The sequence below is a fragment of the Bubalus kerabau genome, chromosome 1 (genome assembly GCF_029407905.1).
Source record: "Bubalus kerabau isolate K-KA32 ecotype Philippines breed swamp buffalo chromosome 1, PCC_UOA_SB_1v2, whole genome shotgun sequence".
Lineage (NCBI taxonomy): Eukaryota > Metazoa > Chordata > Mammalia > Artiodactyla > Bovidae > Bubalus > Bubalus kerabau.
Genome location: NC_073624.1, coordinates 71,450,051 through 71,470,273, shown reverse-complemented (window position 1 = coordinate 71,470,273; position 20,223 = coordinate 71,450,051). Strand labels below are relative to the sequence as shown.

The 20,223-nt window shown below is 37.1% G+C and overlaps 1 protein-coding gene across 6 annotated transcripts in view; it reads right to left on the bottom strand.

The window, feature by feature from the left end:
• MON2 (MON2 homolog, regulator of endosome-to-Golgi trafficking) overlaps positions 1-20,223 on the bottom strand; it is a 110,895-nt gene that overhangs the window by 89,576 nt on the left and 1,096 nt on the right. For all 6 annotated transcript variants that reach the window (XM_055579281.1, XM_055579295.1, XM_055579258.1 and 3 more), the window contains exon 2: positions 4,820-4,883. In XM_055579281.1, the coding sequence (XP_055435256.1) occupies positions 4,820-4,883 (64 nt within the window). The remainder of the gene's footprint in view (positions 1-4,819; positions 4,884-20,223) is intronic.

Here is a 20,223-nt window from a genome sequence, read left to right as displayed (position 1 = left end):
GCTTCAGTCCACGAGGTCACTAAGAGTCGGACACAACTGAGCGACTTCACTTTCACTTTTCACTTTCGTGCATTGGAAAAGGAAATGGCAACCCACTCCAGTGTTCTTGCCTGGAGAATCCCAGGGCCGCAGGAGCCTGGTGGGCTGCCATCTATGGGGTCACACAGAGTAGGACACAACTGAAGTGACTTAGCAGCACAGATAAAAAATTAAGAGGTAAATAATGCAGATAATATGATATAAACATGAGAAGTTAATATTTTGCTATATAAATAGCTCAAATATTTGATAAAGAAAACACAAAACTCCAAAAAAAAAACCTAAAATGAAAAAATAATTTAATATATTCAGAGAAAAATGTTCAACATTAAAAAGAAATGTCAATTAAAATGAGAAGTCATTTGCTTGTTCAAGGACTGAAAAGATTTTTTAAAATAATAATCTTACAAGGATGCTATAAAAATACAGTCACATATAGTTGGTAAAAGCATAAACTTTTATCTTTTTAGAAAGCAGTGATAAAAAATTTCAAGAACAGGTTCATATCCTTTAATAATTTCATTCCTAGAAATGTATCTTAAAGAAATAATTCTAAATACTGAAACATACCTAAATTACATACAATCACTTGCTGAAATATTTTGGAACAATTTTAAAAATTAGAAAATATGGTATCAAAAAAGTATGATATAATAAAGGCAGGATAAAAGTTAAAATTTGTTTTTTAAAAAAGGGGGGAAAAGAATCAAGAAAAACACATTATGTGGCAGAGAAAGCACTCCGATCCATTAGGTCAATTTGTTAGCAAGCAATAAAGTACAGCCCCCCGTATCTTCTATCCTGGGTTACGGTAGCAGTCTACCAACAGACCCCTTCTGTACTGATGATGCACTGAAATATGCCTTTCACACTGCTGTCAGAGTAATGTACAGAGTATAAAAATACTTATATGAAAGTGTCACCTCCCTAATTCAAACTCTTTCCATCAAGCTACCCAGGAAGTCACACAATGGCAGTAGTTGGACAGGTACCCAATAGACCAAACTGTTTTATACCTCATGCATGTAAGTAACTTCCCTTACTTATTACTCCTACACCTTATTTGCCTGGCTAACTCCTTTTCGAGCATCAAGGCTCAGCTTCATTGTCTCGGGTTGGATTAGGAGTCTTCCTGATATTCTTATAACAGGCCCATCTATACTTCCACCTGACATTTACCATATAAGCCCCAGAATTTTGTTTAGAATCTGTCTCTTTCATTACTGTTAGCAGGCTGAGATGATCTAAATATGACAAAATTTATGTACTCAATCATAACACATAAAACTAAAGAGAGGTCAAAAATATACTAGTGGCAACACTCAAGGAGTCTTACTTGCATTTTGGAGTGACTCATTTATTAGCCTACATTTAAGGGGGGCTTGGCAACCCACTCCAGTACTCATGCCTGGAAAATTCCATGGATGGAGAAGCCTGGTGGGCTACAATCCATGGGGTCGCACAGAGTGGGACACAACTGAGGGACTTCACTTCATTACTATTCCCCATGTATGCACTATCTAGCAGCAATGTAAGGAAGAATAAGATATTGATCCTGACCTCAAGAAGTATGTCTTCAGGAAGGGAAAATTTCTGACAAAGAGCTCCAAAAAGTAAATGAAGGAGCAGGTAAGCTAAATAGAATGAATGGTACAAACACACTTTTCAAATATAGTTCTTGCATTAATACACAGATTGTAGGTGAATTATATTACCCATCTTTGTATCTCCACCAATGATTCTTACATAATTATTTATTAAGAATATGTTATATGGGATATTCTATGGATGTTCGTAAAAAATCACAGATATATAGACTGATAAAACAGAATATATTGAATAAAATCAACAAATAACACTTTAATGTCAGAAAAAAATTCCAAAGTATATTTATTCATTGCTACTGAAATTAGAGAATTTTTAGCAATAAGACTATATAGATATGAAAAGAATGAGGGAAACTGTGAGGACAGAAGAACACAAATCATACATAATGATTATGTAAAAATGTTCTATATATACTGACAGTAGTTGAAAGCGGTGTTAGGTGGTTGTAATTGTTACAGTTTTGAGTCAGGGCTTAAATATACAATTTTAAAAGATTTCACAACTTCATTGATTTCCTTATTTCCAATATTTATTCAAATAGCAGATTCTCTGTTTATATAATTTCTGTATAACACAAATCTTTTCAGTCAAGTTCAAGTATATTTATTGTAAGCTAGGATAATAAAAACAATTTATAATATATGATAGTCAAATGTAAGATTAAGGCATTTGGCCTTGTAAATGAAAAACTTTATGTTGCTATCTCTCACTTGCAGTTTTAAAGAAAAAGGCAATGTTGAGATGATGATCTGTGTATGTGCATTGATGCTGACATTACCTGGCATAGCATTCCACTTATGTCAGCATTCATGACAGCAGTGAAAACAAAGAAAAATAAACATTAAAGGAGGATGCTTAAAAGAAGTGGAGATGTAAAGCAAAGATTTATTCTACAATGTAAATAACCTTCCCTTGGAAAATAAATCTAGGAAAACTCAAGTTGGTTAAAATCTATGCTAAGTACTGTTTCCTCTGACAAGCGACCCTAACTAACTAAGGGTCTAACTAACTAAGTGACCCTAACTAACCCTAACCTAACTAAGGGTTCTAATTTTTATAGCAACCTTTCTTATTTTCTGAATAATTCCCATATCATTTGAGACTCTTCAGTCGTTTGCTGTCTTTAACATCCATTACAGCACAAAAGTGGTAACCTATAGTCTTTAGAGAAGTAAACACTTCTCAGGAAATAAAAAGTTACCAAAAAAATGTTCTCAATATTAACTATACCCTGAATTAAGTACTTGAGAAATGACACACTAATTTAAACTCTCCCTTTTTCTTTGGAGCCCATGATTTTTCAAGATGACAGTGGTCTAAAATCATAAATTTTTACTGATCAATCAACTGCTATAAATACTTGGCTAAAACACTAGGAAAAAATTTAAATGCTAATATACCTCCTCGAGTACATGGTTCTGGATACTATGGATACTAAAGCAAGAATTATTAATTGTATGTGCATAAGGATTTGTTCTAACCTGATTTTAATAAAGCTAATTGAATTAAAATGAAATTAACAGTCCACTTAAACTCATAGTAACTGAGAAAAAATTTTTTTTATTTGTCCTTAGTATGAATTAGACATTTTACGCAGTACAGAACTCTGTGACAGACAGTGATCCTCTAAAGAAAAGTCTTTTTAAAGAAATAGTCCATCAAAAACAGACTCAATGAAAATTTCTATTACTGAAGAATAATTAAGGACTTACCATAATATCAGCAATGACAGAAACAAAAGTAAATATTTGCAATGACATTCTAATATAATTGGCCTATGACATCTCCAACTTAAAAACACCCATGTCCATAATTTATCTTGAAACAATTTCCTCATGGTAGCTAATCCACCCAACATGCGTTTCCCAAACCCACTTGCCCATCCTCCCAGTCCAACCACACATACCTTTGCCTTTACCCACCATTTCACTCTACCCCTTTACTCAGTATGCACACAGAGCACTATTCAATGCTGTGAATAATGTTATATAACTCCTTGGTGTTTCGTCAGAATGTTCAAAATCAGAGAAGCTGTGAGAAACAGATGCAACTTAGCAGGGCTAACCCTAAGGTGGCAAATGAAATCCACTCTTATCTGTCACCCTTAAACTAGCCCCAAACATCTTAATTTCATTTTGTAATATTCTTTAAAATTCCACCCTTTAGGAATTTACTGGTATGCTTCTTTAAAAAATGTAAAGAGACTTAGAGTTATATTGGGTCTTCACTATTAGGACTTTGTATAAATCGATTTAATAGGACTGCTTTTCTCCTGTAACTAGCTGAGAACAACAGCACCACTGGAACTGGAAATGCATGTAAGGATCAGTGAAGTAAGCAGCAGTTAAGTACAAGCACTTGGAAGAGAGCAGCTAGTGTGGAAACCTCACAGTACTACGGCAGCACACTGCAGCAGGAAGAACATGGGTTCTGAACAGCCCAGGATTTAAATTTGATTCCACCACTTACCAAGTGACCGACCTTACACCACTAAATCTCTCTGCATCTCAATTTGCTCTACTATTAAAAAAGAATATTTCCTCACAAGGTTGTCCTATATAAGATCAAGTGGCACAAATGCCTCACATGTAACAGATTCTCAAAAATGCCAGTTTCCTTCCTTTGCATGTTCATTATCGAGGCAAGAACAGAAAGGCATGAAGAAAAAGAGGAGGCAGACTGAGTATCAAAACGGTGCCAGAGAGAACTTTTGAAAATTTCTCCCCCAAAACTAGGATCAATCAAAAAAATGTTAAATCTATATAATGCCCTGCTTATTTCAAAGATAAGAGAGATCTGGGAAGGTGGTCTGAGAACCAATCTTTCTTTCAATACAACAAATATTAATTGAATGCCTTTTATGGGTAAGGTGTATCTTAGGTAATTGACAAGAGGAGGAGGAGAATACAAAGATGAGTATGAAAAATCTTTGCCTTTAAGGAGTTAGTAGTTTTAAGCTTTCTGATTTCAGAGAACAGTATAGCATTCATCTCTGGGAAACCCAATTAGTTCATAAATTAGGGACTTTTGCATGTTCTTTTTCATTATGGATAGCATGCTGGAGCATAAGGAAGAGATGCTATAAAAAAAAAAAACTGATGGGTTTTAAGATTCTACTTTTACCATTAGTCAAACTTTCATTAATTGTTGAATTTTTAATGCAAAAAATTACCTGCCAAAATTTCGGTGTTTCGTGCAGCTATTGTTTTAACTTTTATTATTCCTGATTCAGCAGCCTGCAAGAATAAAAATAATTAGAACATAAAACTTACTAATGACATGAATTATCAAGGGAAAAGAAATCAGGTATGATAAAATCTCAAGCACAGAGTCAGTCACTACTATCTTTTTTATTTTACAAACTTCAGATACTAAAGTCTAGTAGTGAAACATACACTAAATGTAATAAAGTATGATTAACTTGATTATTCTCACAAACTGCATTGCAAAAGCATGTTGCCTTTCTATGCCTTCAGTTGCATCTGAAATACCCTAAACCCTCACATTTAAATCTTCAGAAAATAAAAAACAATAAAATCAAAGACTAATGAAAAAAAATAGGTTTCTCTTTCCCATTTCACACTTCTCTCTCAACCATAAAAAAAAATTATAAAACATTGCAAACTCAAGTAAAACTGCTTTGAATTAGAAGAGAATGAATAACCAAGAACCCTGTCATTACTTTTAGATTGTGCTCTTTTAAAACATTCAGTTTTCATAAGGTGTCTAAATCATTTCAGCATAATTAAGTTGAGCTGGCAGTATTTGAAAGTCATACGGCATTTTATACTATGCCACAGGACTGTGCTGTCCAACATGGTAGCCACTGGCTACAGGTGACTAGGCTTCCCCAGTGGTGCAGTGGTGAAGAATCCACCTGCCAATGCAGGAGACGAGAGTTCGATCCCAGGGTTGGAAGGATCCCCTGGAGAAGGAAATGGCGACCCAGTCCAGTATTCTTGCCTGGAAAATACATGGGACAGGGGAGCCTGGCAGGCTACAGTCCACAGGGTCGCGAAGTCAGACACGACTTAGCAATTAAACATGCACATATGACTACTAAGCACTTTATATGTGGCTACTCGAACTGAGTTGTGTTAAGTATTATATACCATTAAAACTAAATGTTTCTTTTTACTTTTTAAATGCAATTTAAAATTACACACATGGACTGCATATGTTGCCCACATTATACTTCTACTGGACACTGCTAACATACAATATTGATATGCTGCTAAGTTGCTTCAGTTGTGTCCGACTCTGTGCAACCCCATAGATGGCAGCTCACCAGGCTTCCCCGTCCCTGGGATTCTCCAGGCAAGAACACTGGAGTGGGTTGCCATTTCCTTCTCCAATGCATGAAAGTGAAAAGTGAAAGTGAAGTTGCTCAGTCATGTCCGACTTAGTGACCCCATGGACTGCAGCCTACCAGGCTCCTCCGTCCATGGGATTTTCCAGGCAAGAGTACTGGAGTGGGGTGCCATTGCCTTCTTCGTCCATTATAGAAACTCAGGACATTTTTACTATTAAGAAACATGCCTATTTTATACTTGAACTGGTGACTATACCTCCAAAAATAATACACAAGTATTCATATATTATATTCAAGTTTTCCTATTAATTTGCTTGCTACTTGTTCATTTATTGTTATCTCTTAATGTTTACTAAAGGACAGTAGTAGAAGGCACTAAAGTTTTTTAAATAATTATGGAAGAACTCAGTGTCCTATAGGTTATTAGGTTGAGGAACACTGGGTTGATGCATAAAATAAACGACACATTGTAGGCTACACAATGTATACCTTTGTCGTTTTGTGGAATTCCAAGCACGTGAAGCCCTTGTCTGTCATTAGAGAATTTCCAACTTCACTGTTAGCAGAGACAGTAGTAATGGTCTCAGTGGCAATGAGTTTTGCAGTGGTTCTTAGCTGTTCAGCCTCCTCTCAGTCCTGTACTTTCTAAGGTTGGCTTCATCCAGTCTTCTACCAATTCTACGAGCCCCTCAATGTTCTATCAGTAAACTTCATTTCCACTTACATCAGCCCAAGTTAGTTTCCACTGCTTACAACTAAGAAGCCTAATGGATATCTAGGGCTTTAAGAAACTTTAAGAAATGGAAATGTTCCGAATTAAATGTACATGGCTACTAGCAGAAAAATGTAGTCAAAATAAATGACTTCATGGAAAGATTATTGATTTTCTGATTATCTAGGGGCAGTGTATATTAGAACACCAGACACTTTAAAAAAATCATGATGCCCAGGTTGCAACCCATTCCAAAGATTACATCAGAATGACTGCCAGTGGGAGTAACGCACTGGCATTTTTAAAAATCTTCAGGTGATTCCAACATGGGGCAAAATTTAAGAGGCTATTGTAATAATATAAGCAAAAGATGATGGTGGATAGGCCTGAGGTGATAATGACTGAGATGATAAGGAGTGGTCAGATTCTGGATCTGGTATGAAGATGCACAAACCAAATAAACCTACTACTATAAAAATTCAGTAACACTGAAATTATTATGTATACTTTGTTATATTCATACACCCCACTTTAAATGTCTTAAGTAATTTTCTTACTAAGTCAACTGAAATTAATCTATGGTCACTGAACTTCCTTCCACCAACATTTCAAATGTTCAAACTCTCTCCCTCCTTACTATGGCCCTCTGTACCATGCCTATGCTCAAATTCAGTATTTCATTCTTCTTCAATCAACAGATATCAAAATAAATCATCATAAATCCAATGTAATCTGTTCTAACTTTCTGAATTCCAGTCAGTTTCCAAAATCAGTCCTGTAGCATACTGGATGCTACATGTCAGTAACGGATTTCAGATTTGCCAGACGCTATTTTGATCTCCTCAAATAAATAAGAACTAACCCATGTATGAATCATAAACAAGTATAACTAAATTATAAGTATAATATATGTTTAACAAATATTTTTATACATCCACATGATAAGGAAAACAATGAGTGTTTTTCCTTTAGTTCCAAAGTAACAAGTGTTTTAGAAGGTATATAAACTCAAGAAATCATCAAAAGGACTGTTTATTAACTCAGATGTAACAGGACCTATCTCACAGCTCCTCATTTTTTTTCACCCAACTTTTTATTGTGATACTTTGAAACTGTACCACCACCCTATTCTCACTGGCACCCTGTGTTGCTGGAAAGTTTCATTACCAATGTTTACTGACAACACTTGTATATCACGGCCCCCTCACCTCATGCACGGCTACCTCATACCTCAGCCTAGCGGACATCTTCAAGAGTGCCCTGTATAAATGGAAGTATTCAGACTCAGATTTCCTTCTATTTATCAAAGATTGTCTGTGTGAAGAAGAATCTTTAACTTCTTGCTTTAAAAGTAACCCCTACTCTGATTAGACACTTATAGATTAGATACTTATATATCCATAGGGGAACTACTCAACTGTAAATATAGTTATTTTCCTGAATTGGCCCTCACTAAAAAAAAAAAAATACAAAGTCCCAGTTCTGTAGAGTTTAATAGGGATGATACAGGTTATGGTGGGTAGTCTAAAATCTCTATTCCCCAAGGGCAATCTATGAATTGGGTAACAAAGCCAAAAGTATTAAATACACTACAGCATTTAATATTTGTTAATCTTAAAATTAATGTCTCTCAAGAAATATTTTTTTCTCTTTCACAAAATTCTTTGCTGACCCAAAGAGACACACCCACCAAGGACTCTGAATATAGAAGCCAATATTACAGAAAAGATAAGATAGAATGCTGAAATGCTGACTCCTCCTTCAAAACAACATAGAATATCCTTGGCCTGACTTCTCAGTAAACTCTTTCTGGGCAATCTCAATCCTATGGTTTCAGTTACTTTCTAAATACTGAAGAATCCTAAATTATATTCCTGTTCCTTAACTATCTTCTCGGAGAAGGCAATGGCACCCCACTCCAGTACTCTTGCCTGGAAAATCCCATGGACGGAGGAGCCTGGTAGGCTGCAGTCCATGGGGTCGCTGGGAGTTGGACACGACTGAGCAACTTCACTTTCACTTCTCACTTTCATGCTTTGGAGAAGGAAATGGCAACCCACTCCAGTGTTCTTGCCTGGAGAATCCCAGGGACAGGGAAGCCTGGTGGGCTGCCGTCTATGGGGTCACACAGAGTCAGACATGACTGAAGCGACTTAGCAGCAGCAGCAGCAACCATCTTCTAAACTATAGGATTTATTACCCTGTATTTTTAAAAGGCACCTTAAATTCAAGATATTCAGAGATGTTATCACCACACACACATACCTCCAACTTCCACCCTAGCCTCAGAAAAGCCGGTTTCTTCTCCCTATAATCTGTTTTTGTGAACAGCAGCAGCAACCATGCAGTCACTGACCAGGTATCTGAGGTTTCTCCCTGATTCCATAAATATAATCAGGCACAAAGGCTGCGTAGTGAACACATCTTGTGCTTTTTTTCTTCTCAAATGTCATTTCTACACCTCAGTTCAAACTTCTTGTTATCAATCTAAAGTAAGAAATTTCTCCACTTAAAACCTTGTCCTCCATCCATCCTCAACTGTCTTGCTCTTCAATGGCCCCCCGAGTCCACATCTAGTGGTGTCTCTGAAAACTGAGTAGTGTAAGGAAGTCTTTTAAAAGGAAAAAGAAATAAGTCTCATGGACCTACCCAGTTGCTGACAAATTTAAGTAGGTATAAATATTAATAAATTATAAATAAACTCCGTATTTTTATAACTCTTAAATTAGAAAGCCAACAAATTCACAAATAAAGTGAACAGTAATTTAACGTGACAAATAATGCTTTGCTGAACTTAAACCACTGCTAACAACATGAAGACGGTGCAGGCGTCTGATTCTGGCACCAGGAGCGGTGACAAATAATTTCTTCCATAACTTGTTTTTCTATAGCAAGTATCAAAAAGTCCTTCCATCTCTGTGAGCCATCTATGGTTTGTACCTATGGTTTATTCTGTTTCTCCTATGACATGTCTGTTTCTCCAATCTAGCTGTAAGCCCTGTGAGGATAAAAAATCTATTTCATTCATCTCCCCATATTACTAATGCCTATCATTATGCAAACAGAGAATATATATATATATAAGCTAAGCTAAGTGAAGTTGCTCAGTCGTGTCCGACTCTTTGCAACCCCATGGGCTGCAGCCTACCAGAATCCTCCATCCATGGGATTTTCCAGGCAAGAGTACTGGAGTGGGGTGCCATTTCCTTCTCCAGAGGATCTTCCCAACCCAGGGACTGAACCCAGGTCTCCGGCATTGTAGGCAGACGCTTTACCAACTGAGCCACCAGGGAAGTCCTGAGGATATATCTAAACATTTATAAATAAGCAAAGGAAAAGTTCTAAACAGAGGGAGGGACTTTACTGTCCTCTCATTGAAAAATGCAGAGGAAATTTGATCCCAGACAGTCATATCGCCATCATAACTATAGCTTCACTTCTCTGCCATCCTCTTGGTTCTGTCTGTTTCATGAGGAGGTTCATCCTCAGGCCACTCCAAAACTTGGCAATAAAATTAGTTCCAGCCATTCTATACCTCATAACTTCATATGACACTATCCAGAAAGAGAGAAAAGATCTCTTCAAGCAGCACTTGAGGAACAGAGGGGAAGCTTTCCCTTCCCAGGAGCACACACTGGCACTGGGTGTGGGTGTGTGGGCAGAAACCAAAGTGTGGATATGGAGATTAAATCAGACCAAACTAATCAAGGTATCCTGGAGCACGGAACGAGATTAATTCATCTAAATCCAAAGAGTTGAAAATGAAGGAAAAGTGCAGCCTATCACCGAAGAAAGCAAGAGGGAATGAATGCTAGGAAGGGAATCAGCAAATGTCCACTTCTAGAACTCCAGACAAGTTTACAATAATAATAGTAACAATAATACTGCTTTTCTTCACCAAACCCTCTATGTTGTATTTTAAAAAACAAAGCAAAAACCATACTTTTTTTTTTAATATTTATGAAAGAAGAGTCTCGAAATTAGAACAAATTCACCAAAGGCCCAAATTAATTATTCACAGGATATAGCATGAAATAAGAGTTAAAGAAGAAATGTAAAATTCAAGTTAATCGCAACTTAAGGAGAATAATGCACTCAAGAGACTAGGGAGGTATGAAGCTGCCTTTCAAACGTAGGAGTTCAGAACTCAGGTAAAATCAAAAGACCTAAAGTCAAGTCCTCACTTAGGAATACCTAACAGATCTAGAACAGTACCTAGAGGACAATATGCTTATAAAACAATTACTACACTGAAATCAATAAGATTTTCTTCTGTAACATGTAATTCGTCTAAAATCTCAAAGCTCTGAAAAATATATACCTATATGGAATCCCATTCAAAAACCTCTGGGCTAAAAAATAAAGACAAAACAAAACAAAAAACCCTCTAGCTTCTAGCAAACAAATTTTCCTTAACATATCAAATAAAAGACAGAAATGCAAATTACATGTGGATAGCTAACAGTATGTGAACCGTGAACTTCCAGATGCTCAAGCTGGTTTTAGAAAAGGCAGAGGGACCAGAGTTTGGATTACCAACATCTGCTGGATCATCGAAAAAGCAGGAGAGTTTCAGAAAAACATCTACTTTTGCTTTACTGACTACGCCAAAGCCTTTGACTGTGTGGATCACAACAAACTGTGGAAAATTCTTAAAAGACCTGGGAACACCAGACCACCTGTCCTGCCTCCTGAGACATCTGTATGCAGGTCAAGAAGCAACAGTTAGAACCAGACACAGAACAACAGACTGGTTCCAAATAGGAAAAGGAGTACGTCAAGGCTGTATATTGTCACCCTGCTTATTTAACTTATATGCAGAGTACATCATGAGAAACGCTGGTGTGGATGAAGCACAAGCTGGAATCAAGATTGCTGGGAGAAATATCAATAACCTCAGATATGCAGATGACACCACCCTATGGCAGAAAGCAAAGAAGAACTAAAGAGCCTTTTAATGAAAGTGAAAGAGGAGAGTGAAAAAGTTGGCTTAAAACTCAACATTCAGAAAACTAAGATCATGGCATCTGGTTCCATCCTGGTCCCATCACATGGCAAATAGATGGGGAAACAATGGAAACAGTGAGAGACTTTATTTTGGGAGGCCAAAACCACTGCAGATGGTAACTGCAGCCATGAAATTAAAAGATGCTTGCTCCTTGGAAGAAAAGCTATGACCAACCTTGACAGCATTATTAAAAAGCAGAGACATGACTTTGCCAACAAAGGTCTGTCTAGTCGAGGCTATGGTTTTTCCAGTAGTCAGATATGGATGTGAGAGTTGGACTATAAAGAAAGCTGAGCACCAAAGAATTGATGCTTCTCAACAGTGGTGTTGGAGAAGACTCTTGAGAGTCTCTTGGACTGCAAGGAGATCCAACCAGTCCATTCTAAAGGAAATCAGTCCTGAATATTCATTGGAAGGACTGATGCTGAAGCTGAAACTCCAATACTTTGGCCAACTGATGTGAAGAACCAACTCATCTGAAAAGACCCTGATGCTGGGAAAAACTGAAGGTGGGAGGAGAAGGGGACGAGAGAGAATGAGATGGCTGGATGGCATCACTGACTCAATGGACATGAGTTTGAGTGAACTCCGGGAGTTGGTGATGGACAGGGAGGCCTGGCGTGCTGCAGTCCATGGGTAGCAAAGAGTCAGACACGACTGAGCAACTGAACTGAACTGAAATATATGGTATGCCTATATATACAGTATTCCTTTTCTTCTTCTTTAAAAATTTAATCTCCAACAAGTATCTAATCAGTACCTCTCAGATATACAAATGCTTTGAACTATGACAGACAGAGGAGAAGGCAACGGCACCCCATTCCAGTACTCTTGCCCGGAAAATCCCATGGATGGAGAAGCCTGGTAGGCTGCTGCCCACGGAGTCACGACGAGTTGGACACGACTGAAGCGACTTAGCAGCAGCAGCAGCATGACAGACAGAAGAATAAACAAGATGCAAAACTGACAGTCCTTAAGGAGCTATTTAGAAAAGAAAATACCATAGCAAAAGGTAAAAACATAAGAGTTATAAGGAAATAACATAAAATAAGTTTCAATGAAGGTTAAGAAAACATATCAGCTTGAAAAGCCTGGGCAGGAGCTGCAACTATTCCTGACCAGCAACCAGCTAGTATATGGCACACAGCAGGTTTTCAAAAATTACTTTATGAACAAATGAAAGAATAAAGGAATGAGTGAATGAGGGATGAAATGAGAATATTATCTATAAAGCTGGTTCATTCATGTAACAAATGAACAAGCAACATGGGTTAAATTAAGGGTAGGATTTTAACTTTTAAAAGATGGAAGGAGATGATTTTAGGCCAGCAAAAGGGGAAAAAAGCTACCAAAAGCCACATGATGTAAGAGGGAAGGAACAGGGCATATTTGGAAAATGAAGAGCAAGCAACCGAGTTTGCCTTAAATATAAAGGGATTTGAGGAAAAGCTGAGGGTGATGAAGGAAGGATGAGAAGATCAAGAAGGTCTTAAATGTTATACTGAGGCGTTCTGTATGTACAAAGTAGCCGTTGAGGATTTCTGAGTTGTTTAAGTACATTAATCTGGTGGTAACATACAGGATGGTCTTTTGTGCCATTAATGCATACCAAAGGCCAGGCATAAGACTGAATACCTGGGAGCTAGACTAATAGCTAAAACAGCAGAAAAGAGGAGAGATACATTAGAAATTACAAAAGTGGAAGAAACATCTGACAACGGATACAGCATAAAGAGAGCTGAGGGAGAGAAGACAGCCAAATATAACTAGAGTAAGCAAGAATAATAAATTCCACTAACAAAACAAGTGAAATGTGGGGATAGGACAAGTTTTAAGAAAAATAAGTTCAATTACCAGAAGTTCTATCTGAAGTATGTGAAAGATACTCCGGTAGACATGTTTAACAACTTCTTGGCCAGAGACATTATTAATACTCTTTTGCTACCTGAATGTTCTTGACCAAGTGTTTCAATATTCACTTACATAACAAACCACCAGTTACAGGTATTAGGTTCTGCAAAAATCCCCTGATCAATAATGCATTAACAGACAGTTGGAGGCACAGGTCTAAGTTCAGTAAAGACAGCAGAGGTAACGAAGCAGATGTAGGAGTCATCAGCACTGAAGTAAGGCCAGAAACAACAGGAGTAGATGCAAGTGCAAAAGAGATGAACACAGGTACAGAAGACATCTCCAGACAGAACTTGGGGTACACTTATATGTAAAGAAAAAGAGAAGGAATACTGAGAGAGGAAGGAGAAATAGGAAAGTAGAATGTTACAAAAGTCAAAACAAGAAGGAAAAAGGCAACAAATGATGAAGCAAGACAGATACATGGGAAAGATGATAAAAACAAGTATGCTTTAAAGACTGCAACATGATGAGAGGAAGATGTAAGAAATGGATGCACATGGATTCATGTCCCAGTTCTTTCACTTCCTAGCTTCACTACCCTTTGTAGGGCTTCTCTGGTGGCTCAGACATTAAGAATCTGCCTGCAATGAAGGAGACCACGGATCAATCCCTGGGTCAGGAAGATCCCTTGGAAAAGGAAATGGCAATCCACTCCAATGTTCTTGCCTAGAGAATTCCATAGACAGAGGAGCCTGGCGGGCTACAGTCCACAGGGTCGCAAGGAGTTGAACACTACTGAGTGACTGATATGCACGCATACCTTTTGCACACTGACCTTTCCAAGCCATAGTTTCCCTAAACCTGTAAAACTGAAATGCCATGTTGCAATAGAGTCCATGGATGCAACACTACTAGAAAGACAATATTTTATTCAACTCTGAGTTAACTTAAAGAAGATAAAGGCGGTTTCTCATTGATTTTTGTACTTCCTGCCATGCTTTACACTTTAGAAACTAACTTCTATTAAATTTTAAGAGTAATAACAAAACTTTCTATTTTGTACATGGTTGAAATAAACATCCCTGGTGGCTCATACAGTAATGAACATGCCTGCAATGCAGGAGATCCAGGTTCAATCCCTGGGTAGGAAAGATCCCCTGGAGAAGGGCATGGCAACCCATTCCAGTATTCTTGCCTGGAGAATTCCATGGACAGAGAAGCCTGGCAGACTCCAGTCCATGGGGTCGCAAAGAGTCTTACTACTGCTGCTGCTGCTAAGTCGCTTCAGTCACGTCTGACTCTGTGTGACCCCATAGACGGCAGCCCACCAGGCTCCCCTGTCCTTGGGATTCTCCAGGCAAGAACACTGGAGTGGGTTGCCATTTCCTTCTGCAATGCATGAAAGTGAAGAGTGAAAGTGAAGTTGCTCAGTCGTGTCCAACTCTTAGCGACCCCATGGACTGCAGCCTACCAGGCCCCTCCGTCCATGGGATTTTCCAGGCAAGAGTACTGGAGTGGGGTGGCAATGCCTTCTCCGACTTAGTAGTCTAACTACTACTAAGTAAGTAAGCGAAAGTCATTCAGTTCTGTCCAACTCTTTGTGATCCCATGGACCATGGAATTCTCTAGGCCAGAATACTGGACTGGGTAGCCTTTCTCTTCCCCAGGGGAACTTCCCAACCCAGGGATCAAACCCAGGTCTCCCACATTGCAGGTGTATTCTTTACCAACTGAGCCACAAGGGAAGCCCCCAAATACTACTACTATATAAAAGAAAAAAAAAAAGAAAATATTTCCATTTTTGGAGACTGTCTTCCTTTTTGGTTTATTAGCCTCAAGCACTGTCTTTTATGTCTTCCACATCACCAAAGCCTAGTGCTAACAATATAATACATTGTTTTCTGACTAAACTATGTTTTCATTGACCTTGGCTCTCTATTCAATTTCATGAAAGCAAAAATAGAATTTTCAAAATCTTAGTTAAAAAAAAAATAAGCTATACACTTTACACTTTAACAATAAATTTCATTGGTTATGGTACTAACTTTCATAAATAAATAAAACATGTCATGGACTAATCAAAAGCTTTTTAAAAACTTCCATTATAAAACACTCTTGGAATATTGGAGCTTGTAAAATTTTCCTAGATGTCTTAGTGAAAATGTTACTGCTTACACTACTCTCAAAGTTAGCATCTAAAATATTTATCAGAAAAAAAATAATTTAGTAGACCCTAGGAGTTTAATGTGCCTTTCCTGGAATAAAGTCAATAGGAGCATAAAAAGAAAAGAGCAGAGTCAAAAATCAGAGATCACTAGCATGTCTGCACAACTATACAGAATTGTATTATAAAGGAAAGTCTTGACTAAATGATTTATAACTCCCTACCACACTTGTCACACTGTTCTTAGTGTTGACACTTTGGAAAATAAATTAGGAAAACTAAATAAAACATGGACTTATTCTTCATGCTAATGAGAAGAACACAATTGGTTGCACCATAAACGAATTTCTCTGACCTATGTCAACAGGAAAAAAACTACAGTATGATGTAAGATATTAAAGGAAAACAGTTAAGCATGTAAGCATCATCTAGCCCTCATTATTCACTGTCATAAGGTCCTGAAAATAAGATCTTCACCTTATCAGAAGAGCCAACTGACTTGGGCCTCAGTCTCCAAACAGCTGGTTAAAAAAAGAATCCTGTCATGGTAAGTAGAGGGCATCTCTTTCACCAAAGGGCCCCACTCAGCCAATTAATGCATACAAACACCAGACACTGAGGAACTCTGCCACAACAACCTTTGCTTTTTTAGGCAAAAATCCCCTACCAAACAAAACTTAAATGTACAAGAAGCACAGAGTACATAACCTGGGAAGACTACTTGTATTTTATTATCTACTCCTTCACTGCTTCCACTTCATTTAAAAAGAGAGACACAAAAATCCATCCAAAATCCTAATTGTGACCATCTTAAGTCAATGACCTTCATTCCCTTTCCTCTTCTGTCACCCACTTCCTGGATTTCATTACCCTTTAATGCAGCACTACTTAGCAATCTGAAACCCAATAGCCCCTTTTGTCCTTTCTGTCTTTATCCTTCTAGCTCTCTCACTCCCCAATGCCATTGCTCTTGAATTAAATTGGACCAATTCAATTAAATAGCTGCTAGTTCCTTAACCTTTCTATCTTCCAATCCAAGTTGTCTTGGATTGCCTTCTTTGGGAATCCAACCTAGATCTCATGATCCATCATCATTTCAACTACTTTTCCTGCCAAGACTCCGAAGTGTTCCAAGTCAATTTCTCCTCCCCTTCTACAACATGATCCACTACTCCCCTCAAACTTCGTACCCACAACTTCTTTCACCACTAACTACTCCTAGCAACAAGCTTGTTTCCTATCTTACCAAGAATACAGAGGCCATAGGCCAAACTGTCCACAACTTTCTATCCCTCCATGTCCCTCATTCAAATTTATCACGTTCAAATCCATTTTTTTCTTCTTACCTTCCTCTATCAGAAAATGCTGTGTCCCTTCTCAGATTGAAAGCCAGTTCATACACTTAAGCACTTGACACTCCAGCTTTCTCTGGGACCTTGCTCTCACCAAGTACTTCCTTTCTCTCCCATACCCTTAACCTTAGTCATCCCAGCTGGCTCTTTCCCTTTTAATGCTCTTTCTTTCAGAGTTCCTTCCTTAGCCCTGATACGCTCATTCTGTACACTCTTCCTGGACCATTTTTTCTATTCTTATGGTTTCTACTAACATGTATAACCGATACTCCTAAATCTAAAATTGAGACCTCCTTGTTAAGTGCCAAACCACCAATTTCAAACACCTACTGATCAGTTCCACCTGGATGTCACACATCAGCTTAAAATAAATATTCATCACTACTCCTTTTTCCCAAAAACATTTCCTCCTCTTAATGATTTACAGTTTCCTAAGCCAGAAATCTGGGAGGCATCACAGATTGCTCTACCTCATAAAAAACGTCACTATGACCTGTTAATTTTACTTGCTAAATCTCTCTAATCCATACCCAGTCTTTCACCCACATCTACCACAATGCAAGTCAACTTTGCGTCAACCCCTACTGTTACCTCAATGCAGACAATCATCCCTAAAATATCTGCTCTCTTTACTTCAATCTCAATCCCCTCTAATTTTTCCCTCCAGTAATGTAAATATAAATTTGATCATATTACTATCTTAAAAAGCTTTAATGGCTCCCAATCACCTTCAGTATGAAATTCCTTTTACATGGGATACAAACATGCTATTTTCCTCTGCCTAGCATGACCTCCTCCTTCTGTTGACCGCCTTCTTCTTATCCTATAAAGACTCAGCTTAAGAATTACAAACTCACTCTGACCACACTTCTAGGCTCAGTTAGACTCCCCTCATTTGTTTCCACAGAGTAGTGCAAAGAGAAATGACCAAAAAGGTTTTATTCATTAAAAACATAAAACCTCAGAGTTTATAGCCTCTGAGGGCCACTGAATATCAATTACATAGAAGTGATTTTACAAAGCCTTAAAGTAGTTTTTAAGACAAAGTAGAAAAATGTATACAAATAGTCCAGAACAAATTAGCGAGTACACCTATGTTTAAAAAAAAAGTTACACTGCTGAAACATGAAAATCATATTTAAGAAAAATGAGGGGAAAAGGACTATCGCTGTTATTATCTAATTACTCTCTACTATAAAATGACAATGAAATCATAGCCCTTATAAAAATAATTTAATATGCAAATTGTTTTATAAATGAAACCAAAATGGAAAAAACTATGTAGAATGTCCAAAGATAAGAAAAAAGTATTAGTAAGTAAGACATTATCCTTTATCAACACTCTTTTCTTCTGTTTTTCTAACAGATTTGAAATCTTAAAAAAATGCAGCTCATTATTAAAAAAGTAGAGCCAATCACTATGGCTAAAAAGGTAGAAATTATTAAAGACTAAACAAAGAATGTCTCACTTCATTCTACCTTGTTTAAAAAGTAATGCGAAAGGAAACAACACTTCCAGAGTACATATGCAGTCATATCTGTATTAAGTTCCTGAGTAGGTTTCCACATAGGTCAAAATGACAATTTTTCAGGTAATGTTTGTGAAGACACCAGGAGAATGTTAACCAGCAAACCAGTATACAGATAGAAAAGCTTCTTATACCTAGAAAGGCTTTGCATTAGGGTCCACCAAACACACCTCCCCCACTGCTCCCCCCCAAAAATAAATAAATAACACTAAAAACTCACCAGTTCCCTTTAAGAACAAAAGCCAAATATGCCTCCCTATCAAATTACCAGGGAAAAATGAATTCAACCAAAATATTTCTGGAAAGTCAAGCCTCGCTCCTAAAAAACCATCACCATTAGGCTAATTACTTCAGTCTTGTTTCACACTTGTGACACAATTAAGGTTATTTTTCAATTCCTAAAGAACTGTCCTAAGGACAGGACTGAGCGACTGAACTGACTGAAGCTTATTAGAAGTGCCACAGGTTAAAGAGTCAAAGTTCTAGCATCCATGAAGCATGTACTATATACAAAACTATGTATCAAAGATAATCACATCAAAAATTACTTTTGTGATAACCTCACAGAGCAGGTGCAATTACTAAATACCTTTTTAGTCAAGGTTCAAGTAAAAAAGCTAATGAGATCTATTGAAAGTTCCTAGGTTAGAAATGCACTGAGTTTCAGAACTTTGTAAATTACCGTGTGGCGCTCTGAATGCATTTTCCAATAGAAATAATATAATAAATGACAATTCAATCTCCAAGCTAGCCCACAAAGGCCTATGATTACAGAGGAATCACTACTTCTATATGTTATTATGAGAACTGGGAATGGCCAGTTCTATAAATTATTGTTAAAATTACAAAATAGGATTTGACATTTTTAAATGAGAGCATTTCCTTGTAATCAGAATAACCTATTTCTGTAAAAATACTTAAAACAGCCATATTCTTTAAAACTCATATTTATAACTTTCAACAGATCACATAGAGAAAATAATGAAAATCGATATTAAAACAAACTATTAACTATCTGAAATAAAACTTGTCATAATATTCATCTTTCCAAACGTGGCACATCTGGTTTTCATCATTGGGTAGGTAATATTTTCTTACTTTATTAAAAAATTACTAAATGGAGTTTGTTGGAGAATAATGAGACCAAAGTACAGAAAAATTAAGGTTCCTAAGAATCCTAAAATTCAAACTTTATTGGGCAAGTTCTAATTATGAAATTGCAGGTAGATACCAAACTATATTAAATAGGAATAAGTGTAAAATAACTGCTTAAACAGAACTATCTTATTTCAGAAATGGGAAAAGAAATTGAGTAGCATCTTTAAAAAGTTTAAGAGACATAAAATGGCATCTTAAGAGAAAAAGCTAATAGTGACTAAAAGTTAATAATTTCAATTCAGGAAATACTCGCAGAATTTAACTTGTATATATTATTAACTTGAGCCTTTTTAATAATATGCTTTTCCCCCCTGAAAGCTTTCTCATCATAATCTAATAAACCCATTCTTTAACTCTATTTTACATCTGAAAGAAAACTGAAGCCGAAAATGGTTAAGATGTCTCGCGAGCACTTAAGTTCAGGTGTATTCTATTTGACTCTAAGCCCAAACTTCTCAGCACATTGTTGCCTATAACAAGGCTTAAC